This window comes from Otolemur garnettii, unplaced genomic scaffold (genome assembly GCF_000181295.1).
Source record: "Otolemur garnettii isolate 467f Iridium unplaced genomic scaffold, OtoGar3 scaffold00170, whole genome shotgun sequence".
NCBI classification, from domain to species: domain Eukaryota; kingdom Metazoa; phylum Chordata; class Mammalia; order Primates; family Galagidae; genus Otolemur; species Otolemur garnettii.
In genome coordinates, this window is record NW_003852565.1 from 56822 (window position 1) to 68826 (window position 12005).

The window sequence follows — 12005 nt, forward strand, 5'->3', positions numbered from 1 at the left end:
AAATAGCCAGGCATTGTGGCAGGCCTCTGTAGTCCCAGCTACTCGGGAGGCTGAGACAAGAGAATCACTTGAACCCAAGAGTTTGAGGTGATACCACAGCACTCTACCAAGAGCAACAAAATGAAATTCTGTCTCAAAAAAATAAAAAAATAGGCTCAGGGCCTGTAGCTCAGTGAGTAGGACACCAGCCACATACACCAAAGCAGGCAGATTTGAGCCCAGCCCTGGCCTACTAAACAACAATGACATCTGCAACCAAAAAATATCCAGGTGTTGTGGCAGGTGCCAGCCATGCAGGAGACTGAGGCAAGAGAATCTCTTAAGCCTAAGAGTTTGAGGTTGCTGTGAGTTGTGATGCTATGGTACTCTACCAAGGACCACATAGTAAGACTCTGTCTCATAAATAAATGAAAAAATAATAAAAATAATTTTTTAAAAAGAAATTGTTGGGCGGTGCCCATAGGTCAGTGGGAAGGGTGCTGGCCATATACACTGAGGCTGGTGGGTTTGAATGCACCCTGGGCCAGCTAAAAAACAACAACAACATCTGCAACAGAAAAAATAGCCAGGCATTGTGGCTGGTGCCTGTAGTCCCAGCTACTTAGGAGGCTGAGGCAAGAGAATCACTTAAACCAAAGAGTATGAGATTGCTGTGAGCTGGGACGCCACAGCACTCTACCCAGGGCGTTAGCTTGAGACTCTGTCTCAAAAAAAAAAAAGAAAGAAATTGGGTGGTGCCTGTGGCTTAAGGCATGGAGCACCAGCCCCATATGCTGGAGGTGGAGGGTTCAAACCCAGCCCCGGCCAAAAGCTGCAAAAAAAAAAACCAAAAAGAAATTGTATATACAGTTGATCTAAAATATAATGATTTGATTAGGAATTTAGGCAGAATAAATTTTCTTGGGTAATGCAGAAATTTCTAGTGACAAGTTAATGGGACTTTTACATGTTTCATGACAGTGATAATGGACGTGATACAGGGGACTTTCCATGCTTCACCTTCCAAAGGCACTGAAGTTCAGTCCTTGCTGTGCCTCTCTCAGGGCCCTCTGCAGGGCTGCTTTGTCCCACGAGCTCCCACCACGCATAAGGGGAAGTGTAGTGGAGTCCTTGCTCTTTTTTTGTTGGTTTGTTTTTTTGAGACAGAGCCTCAAGCTGTCCCCCTGGGTAGAGTGCCATGGCATCAAGCTCACAGCAACCTCCAACTCCTGGGCTCAAGCGAGTCTCCTGCCTCAGCCTCCCAAGTAGCTGGGACCACAGGTGCCCGGCTATTTTGCAGCCGTCATTGTTTTTTGGCAGGCCCAGGCTGGATTCGAACCTGCCACCTTGGGTGTACGTGGCTGGCGCCTTAGCCACTTGAGCCACAGGTGCTGAGCCGGAGTCCTTGCTCTTTCCACCCACTTTATTCTTCTAATTTTTATAGAACTGGTTAGTACTGCTGAAAAACCACGACTAAAGGAAGGCCTTCTTCATGAACAAGACCCACTTGCTCAGTTCGGAACACAGAAAGAACCAGCAAGACAGCAGATTCATCGGATGTTCCTCTTACGAGTGAAGCTCATGCATTTTGTGAACAGCTTGCACAACTACATCATGACCAGGGTTTGTGTCTGCTTGTCTGTCTCAGTTCCATCACCTTATTTATACGGTTATTCATAGAGAATTACTTGTTTTTATAAATACAGAGGAGTCCACAAAATACTTACATATTGTGAAAATGGACATATGGAGAAAATTTTTTTTTTGTTTTTTTGAGACAGAGTCTCACTGTGTCGCCCTCGGTAGAGTGCCATGGTGACACAGCTCACAGGAACCTCAAACTCTTGGGCTTAAGTGATCCTCTTGCCTCAGCCTCCCAAGTAGCTGGGACTACAGGCACCTGTCACAACACCGGCTATTTTTTTGTTGTAGTTGTTATTGTTTGGCAGGCCCAGGCTGGATTTGAACCCACCAGTTCCAGGCTGGCACCCTAGCTGCTGAGCTATAGGCACCGAGCTAGAAAAATGTTTTTTTATTTTTATTTTATTTTTATTTATTTATTTATTTGAGACAGAGTCTCACTTCGTCACCCTCATAGAGTACTGTAGCATCACAGCTCACAGAAACCTTAGGTGCTTGGGCTCAAGCATTTCTCTATCTTCAGCCTCCCAAGTAGCTGGGACTACAGGCACCCACCACAGCACCTGGCTGTTTTTAGAGACTTGCTATGGCTCAGATTGATCTCGAACCTGTGACCTCAGACAGTCCATCCGCCTTGGCCTCCCAGAGTGCCAGGATTACAGGCATGAGCTACCACACTTCGGCCTAAAAATGTTTTTTTGTTTTGTTTTTTTAAGACAGTCTCCCTGTGTTGCCCTCGGTAGAGTGCTGTGACATCATAACTCACAGCAACCTCCAACTAAAGTGATTCTCTTGGCTCAGCCTCCCAACTAGCTGGGACTACAGGCGCCCACCATAGCTCCCAGCTATTTTTTGTTGCAGTTGTCATTGTTGTTTTTAGCTGGCCTGGGCCGGGTTCGAACCTGCCAGGCTTGGTGTATATGGCTGGTGCTGTAATCACTGTGCTATGGCTGCCGAGCCTGAAAATGTTTTTTTGGTTTTTGGGGTTTTTTGAACAAAAATATGGAATGCTTCATGAACTTGCATGTGATTCTTGTGCAGGGGCCATACTAATCTCTGTATCGTCGCAATTTTAGTAAATGTGCTGCCAAAGCAAGCACCTGAAAATGTTTTTTTAAACATACCAGAATATGTGTACCTAGAGACAGCTGCTCCTCTCCAGCAGCGCTCTGAGGTACAGCTGCAGCTCCCATTTTGGGATTGCCTTCAGAGCTTGCTACTTAGTGTTTTAAATTTCATCAGTGGTGACAGCTGTCCCTGGAAAATGACTTCAATATTTGATAACAACCAAGATTCTCAGGCTAGTGTGTGGGGTAGGGAGGAAGAAGCCACCAGGTTATATGCTTCTTTCTTACGAATAAGAAGTAATTCACTGCAAAATAAATGAAACTGCTTTTCTTTGTACATGTTAAAAGTGGTTCTAGAGGAAGCTCTGAAAGAGGAGTTCAGATATTTGAGTAGGAATAGTATTATTAGAGAGACAGTACTGATTTACAGTTTAAAGTTTTGAAAACTCCTCATTTATACCCATTCTAGGGTCTGAGTTCTGTGACCCATCTTGTTTGAATGAAGTGAGCCTCCACAGTCTGCATGTTGGACACAAAGGGTCTGGCGGGGGTGCTCTGTGCTTGTCCTGTCTGTATTACTGGACTTCTCAGGGCTGGCTTTAACGCCTTTAGTTGTTAAGAGTAAATGGCAGGAATTTAAGTTTGTTCCCAGTTTTGTTTTGTTTTGTTTTTTGGAGACAGACTCTCAAGCTGTCACCCTGGGTAGTGTGCTGTGGCATCGTAGCTCACAGCAACCTCAAACTCTTCAGCTCAAGTGATCCTCTTGCCTCCATTTTTCTATTTTTAGTAGAGACAGGGTCTTGCTCAGACTGGTCTCAAACTCATGACCTCAAGCAATCCACCCGCCTCAGCCTCTCAGAGTGCCAGGATTATAGGCCTGAACCCCCATGCCCAGGCTAGTTTTTTGTTTGTTTGGTTTTTTTTTTCACAGCAACCTCCAACCCCTGGGCATAGGTGATTCTCTTGCCTAAGCCTCCTGAGTAGCTGGGACTACAAGCGCTGCCAGAAAGCCCAGATATTTTTTTTGGTTGCAGTTTGGCCGGGGCCAGGTTTAAACCTGCCACCCTCGGTATATGGGGCTGGTGCCCTACCCACTGAGCCACAGGCACCACCCTAGTTTTTTGTTTTTTATTTGAAGCACACCTGTTCTCCTTGTAGAGTAAGAACAATATATGAAAAATGGAACATATAAGTGTATTGTAAATATTTGTCTTATAAAAATAATACTTATATTTATGGGGTGGTGCCTGTGGCTCAGTGGATAGGGTGTTGGCACCATATACCAAGGGTGGTGGGGTAGATCTCGGCTCCAGCCAAACTGCAACAAAAAAATAGCCAGGTGTTGTGGTAGGCACCTATGGTCCCAGCTACTTGGGAGGCTGAGGCAAGAGAATCACCTAAGTCCAGGTGTTGGAGGTTGCTGTGAGCTGTGACATCACAGCACTCTACCAAGGGTAACAAAGTAAAAAAAATAATAATAATCATAATACTTAGATTTATAACACATTTTCCTGATAATTTTTTTTTTTTTTTTTTTTTGAGACAGAGCCTCAAGCTGTCCCCCTGGGCAGAGTGCCGTGGCATCACAGCTCACAGCAACCTCCAACTCCTGGGCTCAAGCGAGTTTCCTGCCTCCGCCTCCCAAGTAGCTGGGACCACAGGCGCCCGCCACAACGCCCGGCTATTTTTTGGTTGCAGCCGTCATTGTTGTTTGGCGGGTCCGGGCTGGGGATTCAAACCCGCCACCTTAGGTGTACGTGGCTGGCGCCTTAGCCGGTTGAGCTATAGGCGCCGAGCCCTGATAATTTTTTTTAATTGGTGCATCTTCTGTACATTTTGATGTACTTTTTTTTCTTTTTTACTTCTTCCTTTTTTTAAATTAAATCATAACTGTGTACATTGATACATTTATGGAGTTCAGTGTACTGATTTGCTATACAATGTGAAATGCTTACATCAAACTAACATCACCACCACCTCGCTTACTTATTTGTTGTGTAAGACAATTATACTCTTTTATTAATAGTTTTGAAATGTGCCATTGCATTATGCACGTTAGGTGAGGTCCCACCAAATGCCCTCCCTTCTCCTATCCTCCCCTTCCCTCTCCCCTCCCCTTCCTTTCCTGCCAGGAAATCTGTTAATCTACAGTTTGACATTCATTCCCTGTGCAAGTAGGTGTCCATGGGTCTAGCCCCACCATTCTCATAGGATTAGAATGTATCCAGTCAGCCTCCAGAGAATGGTACTCTATGAAACTTTACAAACGTGTTTACTGAAGGGAGAGTTTGAGAGAAATAGAACTTGGCAAACGTGTTGTGTGAGGCACACGGTCCTCAGCGAAGTCTCCTGATTAAGCTTTTCATCTTTCTCTTTGAAGATTCTACATAGTACAGGGCTGGAGTTTCAACATCAAGTTGAGGAAGCCAAGGATTTAGATCAGTTGATTAAAATTCACTACAGGTATTTGTCAACCATCCATGATCGATGTCTGCTGAGAGAAAAGGTACGTGAGATATCCTGCAGATGTGGCCACCAACCAGGATGGGAACTGGGCATGTGGGGCTGTCTGTATGCTTTGGAATTTTGTGATTGTGAAACTTCTGTCCTGAAAAATACTCTTTAAGGAAGGACTAGGTCAAACGAGGTTACAGATGATTGCCTTAGTGCTGGAGATTACATCTAAGAGAGATGTGAGAACAGCATTTCAACAGCCAATAGTCTACATCACCTTTGAGTTCAGTTGGAAAGTTGTGTCTGCAGTTGTAGGGTGATGGTGTATCCAGCTCAGTGTGGATATAGGGAACTAAATAATATCACAGCCATTGGAATTACTTATCCCAGTTTCATTGTTGAGTTTAAATGGCCATTCCAGGAAAAAGCTAACTTGCTGTGTTGGTTCAACTCTTATTGTTAATACCATATTGTGTGCACAGTAAATGCACCGACCCAACCCAGGTGGTCTTGGTTCATGGCCCAGCACCCTTCCTTGTACACACAGAAGGTAGTCACTGTGCTCATGTACTTTTTCAGTGACTCATTTAAATTAGGTAAAGTGTTGGTGTTCATGTCCAAACTCAGTTACAGCATCTGTGTTCTGTCTGTGACTTTGGTCCACAGGTCAGCTTTGTAAAAGAAGCTATCATGAAAGTGTTAAACTTGGCTCTCATGTTTGCAGATGGTTGGCAGGCAGGCCTGGGGGCTTGGGGGTAAGTATATAGCTTGAGAAGCATCTGTGTTGTGGGACTATTTTAGCTTCTCTTTTAACTGGCTCCATTCGAGGAGCCTTGTTGTCATCTTGACAATACATCATAGCCACTATATTTTTAAGAAGAATTAAATGTGTTCACTGATAGTAGATAGCGTCAGCAATCCCAGGTACTTGGGAGGCTAAGGCAGGAGGATCACTTGAGCCCAGGAGTTTGAGACTAGCCTGGACAGCATAGTGAGACTCCACTCAAAAAAATATTGTGCAATTATTTTATGAGAGATAAAACAAGAACAGTCTTATATCTTTTAATTAGGATAAGCAAATATTCTTAGACTATATTGTGTCTGCCGCCCACTCACACTTGTGGGATTTTCTTTTTTTTTCTTAAGTCTCACTCTGTCATCCTGGGTAGGGTGCTGTGGCCTCATCACAGCTCACAGCAACCTCAAATTCTTGGGCTCAAGCAATCCCCTAGACTCAGCCTCCTGATTAGCCAGGGCTATAGGCACCCACCACTGTCAGAGTCCTGCTCCGGGAGCAGGGTCCACTAAAACCTGTGGAAACTGGCAGTGACCTACTGAAGAAATATAGAGTTAGAAACAACAGTAAAAAAAAAAAGACATGAGACACAGTAGAATTAAAGGTGGGAGCTCAGGGGACCATTGTCCATTTGTGGGATTGTGGCAATGGCACTGTTTGCTAAACTCTACTTTAATTGAAGTCTCTTTGCCCAGAGGGTAAGGTGAGGGAGTGAACAAAGATGCCAGCACGTGCTCTGATTGAGCATATCCGCTCCTATTGTTGTTATTTTTTTAAGATAGTTTTATTATTTATTTATTTATTTTGAGACAGCGTGAGACTTGGTAGAGTGCTATGGCATCACAGCTCACAGCAACCTCCAACTCTTGGGCTTAAGCGATTCTCTTGCCTCAGCCTCCTGAGTAGCTGGGACCACAGGCACCCACCACAATGCCCGACTCTCTTTTGTTACAGTTGTCATTGCTATTTTAGGTGGCCCGGACACAGTTCAAACCTGCCACCCTGGGTATATGGGGCTGGTGCCCTACCCACTGAGCCACATGCACCACTCCTATTGTTGTTATTAACCTTAAGGGTAGCCTTGAGAAATCTGAAATCTGAGCCTTGTATTGGGAGAGTCTCCTGCTTGAGATCACACACACAGATTTCTAGGGAGGTGTTAAACTCCGCTATTTCCCAGGGAATAAAATGCCACCAGCATTAATCTCCTGTGAGGAATCTGTGGGAAGGAGAAATTTTCCTCCCATCACCACCACAGAGGATCTTCCTCTGCAATAAGGGATATAAGCTCTTCTGCCGTATCACAGGGCTCAAGCTACTCCCTTGATCTCTGCCCCAGGCAAATGCAAATCTCATCTCCAGCTTGGAGCCTGTAGCTCAGTGGCTAGGGTGCCAGCCACATACAGCAGAGCTGACAGATCTGAACCCAGCCCAGGCCTGCTAAACAACAATGACAACAACACCAAAAAATAGCCAGGTGTTGTGGTAGATGCCTGTAGTCCCAGCTATTTGGCAGGCCGAGGCAAGAGAATTGCTTAAGCCCAAGAGTTTGAGGTTGCTGTGAGCTCTGACATTACAGCACTATATTGGGGGTGATATATTGAGACTCTGTCTCAAAAAAAAAGAAAAAATGCCAGTCTCCACAATGGGTATCTGCTTTGCCTATTTACTAGGCAAGAAACGACCCAGTCAATATATCTTTGTAGTTCTTTGTCATAGCCTCTTCTATGACCATTTTTTCCTCAGAGTGCTCAAAGACCCAGCAGGGCTTTTTGTAAGCTGTATCCTCAACAGGCTAGAATTTCAGAAAAGGCAGGAAGCTTTCTAGCTTGTTCCGAATGAATCAGCTTACTTTTTCATTTTTTTTAGAGACAGACTCTTATTTTGTCACCCTCAGTAGAGTGCTGTGGCATCACAGCTCATGGCAACCGCCAGCTCTTGGGCTTAGGTGATTCTCTTGCCTCAGCCTCCCAAGTAGCTGGGACTACAGACACCTGCCACAATGCCTGGCTGTTTTTTGTTTTTGGCTGGGGCTGTGTTCGAACCTACCACTCTCAGTATATGGCACCCTACTCACTGAGCCACAGGTGCCACCCTTACTTTTTAATTTTCCTCTTTTTCTGGGGGTGCTTTCCCTTGCCAAGAATGGGGTCTTCAGTCCCCATTCTCCCAGCACACCACCATGCCTGGCTAGTTTTTCTGTTTTTAGTAGAGATGACGATCTCACTCTTGCTCAGACTGATCTTGAACTCCTGAGCTCAGGCAATCCAGGCACCTTAGCCTCCCAGTGTGCTAGGATTACAGGCTCCAGCAACCTTGCCTGGCCATTTTTGGGATTATTTTAAAGCAAATTCCAAACATCGGGCTAGATTATAGTCCAAAACTATATCTTGGATGAGCGATAAAAGATAGTGTTTGTTATTCACACATGTCCTGTAGAAGGGAAGATGTCCTGAAATCAAGGAACAGTGGAGGACCCAGCAGCTTACCAGGACCATCTCTGCTCCTGAGTGTACAGTTCAATATGTTGACCCCGTCCTGTTCATAATGTGGACCCAATGAGAATTCTGCTATGCTTTCCAAAGTGCGTTTTTGGGCGACCAGTTTGTTCTGATAGTAGTTTGTACATAGTCGTGTTGGTGAGGAGGGGCAGTTCATTATAGCCCCAGTGTAATTTAAAGGTTTAACTCTGTCTAGGCTCTAAATGTGCAAACTGGGGTAGTAGATAAAAGCCAAACCGCAGGAATGGAAGTAGACATCTTACTTGCTTTATTATTGCTATCTCAAAGTGTGTAAAACATATTTCACTTTTTGTGTCACTTGGGGTGGAAGAAAAAATAGCACTCCACGTATGCTTTGCTAAAAATGGGTTCTTTCAGATTTCCTCTACAAATAAACTATGAGGTAAAATAGGGTGTTGGGGGTACTTCAGGAGAATATCAGGCATCACACTTTCTGGAACTTAACTGATGCTGATTCAGACCTGAAGCAGAGAAGTGAAAAATTGTAGAAGTAATATGACATTTGATTATTTGCTGGCATTTAAAAAATTATTTTTAAGCAAATAGTATCAGGGATGCATTTTGAAAGATACTTAATGTATACCTTTATACTTACAAATTTTTTATGACTGAAATGCTCTGATATCTCAAATTTGCTTCTAAATACTACAGTGAAAGTGTAAGCCTGGGGCCTGGGTGTGCTGGCCAAGGCTGTTGGTTGGGCTGTGGAAGCCCAGCATGAAGTTTTCTCTTGCATGTGTTTGATATTTCCTTTTTTTTTTTTGAGACACGCTCTTGCTCTGTTGCCATCATAACTCAGTGTAACGTCAAACTCCTGAGCTCAAGTGATCCTCGTGCCTCAGTTTTCCAAATAGCTAGAACTACAGACAGGCACCTGCCACAATGCCCAACTGCAACAAAAAATAGCCGGGCGTTATGGCAGGTGCCTGTAGTCCCAGCTACTTGGGAGGCTGAAGCAAGAGAATCGCTTAAGCCCAAGAGTTGGAGGTTGCTGTGAGCTGTGACACTACAGCACTCTACCTAGGGCCTCAGCTTGAGGCTCTATCTCAAAAAAATAAAATAAAGTAGTGCAGGATATTTTGTAATTACACTAAAGTACATTGATATTGCCCCAAAGCCTACCTATTAACCTCCTATGCACTTACTTAAATTGAAATTTACTTTTTTTTCCTAGAATGGAATCTATAGAGAAAATGGAGTCTGATTTTAAAAACTGCCATATGTTTCTTGTGACCATTTTAAACAAAGCTGTCTGTAGAGGATCTTTTCCCCACTGTGAGTACATCCTGTTAAAATAGTACTATTTATAATTTCTTATACAAAATATTGTATTTCTTATAGTTTAGTCTGTATGTTATCTTGTTACTGATTGCATGAAGAATTAGAATTTCTTACCATTTTCAAAACTGAACAGTCCCTTGGCAGATATGCCATGCTTTGAATTACTTTTTCACAATTTCAATGAGGTGAGTGAATATCAAAAGTAAAGTGCTAAAATTAAAGATCTCTTCAGTATACCATTTATTATACCAGTACATTTCTAAAACTAACGTTAAATAGAGCAGATGGCAGAATAGGTTTTTTCACACTTTATTATCATGCATAGCTTTTGTAACTGGAGTATTTCTTTTTTTATTTCTTTTTTGAGACAGAGTCTCACTATGTTGACCTTGGTAAAAGTGCCATGGCGTCACAGGTCACAGTAACCTCAAAATCTTGGGCTTATGCAATTCTCTTGCCTCAGACTCCCAAGTAGCTGGGACTACAGGTGCCCACCACAACGCCCACCTATTTTTTTGTTGTTCTTGTAGTTGTCATTGTTTGATAGCCTGGGCCAATTCAAACCCACCACCCGTGGTGTATTTGGTTGGCACACTTGCCACTGAACTACAGGCACCAAGCCTGCAGTATTTCTTTTCAAAAGATATGTTTGGAGCCCGGCGTTCTGGCAGACGCCTGTAGTCCCAGCTACTTGGGAGGCTGAAGCAAAAGAATCACTTAAGCCCAAGAGAGTTAGAGGTTGCTGTGAGCTGTGATGGCACAGCACTCTACTGAGGGTGACATAATGAGATTCTATCTCAAAAAAAATTCATTTGGGCTTTGGTTTTGGACTTTTTAAGACTTTTTTTTTTTTTTTTTGAGACAGAGGCTCAAGCTGTGCCCCTGGGTAGAGTGCCATGGCATCACAGCAACCTCCAACTCCTGGGCTCAAGCAACTCTTCTGCCTCAGCCTCCCAAGTAGCTGGGACCACAGGCGCCCCTCCCCCGCCCCCCACAACACCCGGCTATTTTTTGGTTGCAGCCATCATTGTTGTTTGGTGGACCTGGGCTAGATTCGAACCCACCACCTTAGGTGTATGTGGCTGGCGCCTTAGCCACTTGAGCCACAGGTGCCAAGCCAATTTTTTTTTTTCTTTTGAGACAAAGCCTCAAGCTATCCCCCTAGGTTGAGTGCCGTGGCATCACAGCTCACAGCAACCTCCAACTCTTGGGCTCAAGCGAGTCTCCTGCCTCAGCCTCCCAAGTAGCTGGGACCACAGGTGCCTGCCACAGCCCCCGGCTATTTTTTTGGTTGCAGCCGTCATTGTTGTTTTGGCAGGCCCGGGCTGGATTCAAACCCACCACCTTAGGTGTATGTGGCTGGCGCCTTAGCCAGTTGAGCCACAGGCACCAAGCCAATTTTAAGACTTCTAAAGCTGCCACTTATCCCAAAGAAATGTGTAGTTGACAATTCAGAACTCCATGTGTGAAGCTAGGGATGGGGAGGGCACAAGAGAAGACTAAGAAGTACCTTTTGTCTGAGCTTTCTGGCAAAGTATACAGTTAATCTCTTCCATTTCTGCATTTTCACACTGCAACATACTTAATTAGGAGTCACTGAGGGTGACGCCTGTGGCTCAGTAAGTAGGGCGCTGGCCTCGGCCAAACTGCAACAAAAAATAGCCGGGCATTGTGTTGGGCACCTGTATTCCCAGCTACTCGGGAGGCTGAGGCAAGAGAATCACCTAAGCCCAAGAGTTTGAGGTTGCTGTGAGCTATGATGCTGCAGCACTGTACTGAGGGTGACAAAGTGAGACTCTTATCTTTAAAGACATGACATGAATCACATGTCAGTTGGATATTTGTAATCTACTATGTAATAGCCCCTATTTGTATGTGCACATTGTGTACTTTAAAAAAAAAAAAGTCACTGAACATTTAAAAGACACTGTAAAATTGTGTAGAAGAAACATTGTCCATTTCTGTATTGGGTACTATACAAATGGGTTCCACTTACAGGTTAGAATATTGTGCTTTGTTGCGAAGTGACTCTTGATTTAATGACTTACGGGGCAAGTACAATTTGTTTAGTGAAATGCCTAGAATTTTTTGTTTTCAAAATTAAAATTATTTGAAATACAATAAACCATACTGACTTTTTCCATTTATATTTAATGAATGCATTCATTTTTATATAAATTTAAAATAATTAGGCTCGGCGCCTGTGACTCAAGTGGCTAAGGCACCAGCCACATACACCTAAGGTGGCGAGTTTGAATCCAGCCC

General features: G+C 44.0%; 1 protein-coding gene and 1 non-coding gene across 5 annotated transcripts in view; one reads left to right on the forward strand and one right to left on the reverse strand.

Annotated features, from left to right (window-relative positions):
* The window catches only part of TUBGCP5 (tubulin gamma complex associated protein 5), a 64763-nt gene that overhangs the window by 52065 nt on the left and 693 nt on the right, over window positions 1–12005 (forward strand). For all 4 annotated transcript variants that reach the window (XM_003800154.3, XM_023519288.1, XM_023519289.1 and 1 more), the window contains 4 exons: window positions 1424–1602; window positions 5068–5193; window positions 5808–5896; window positions 9634–9734. In XM_003800154.3, the coding sequence (XP_003800202.1) occupies window positions 1424–1602; window positions 5068–5193; window positions 5808–5896; window positions 9634–9734 (495 nt within the window). The remainder of the gene's footprint in view (window positions 1–1423; window positions 1603–5067; window positions 5194–5807; window positions 5897–9633; window positions 9735–12005) is intronic.
* On the reverse strand, window positions 2617–2720 carry LOC111728574. Its single transcript, XR_002775827.1, has one exon. It is a non-coding gene; the product is annotated as a U6 spliceosomal RNA (small nuclear RNA).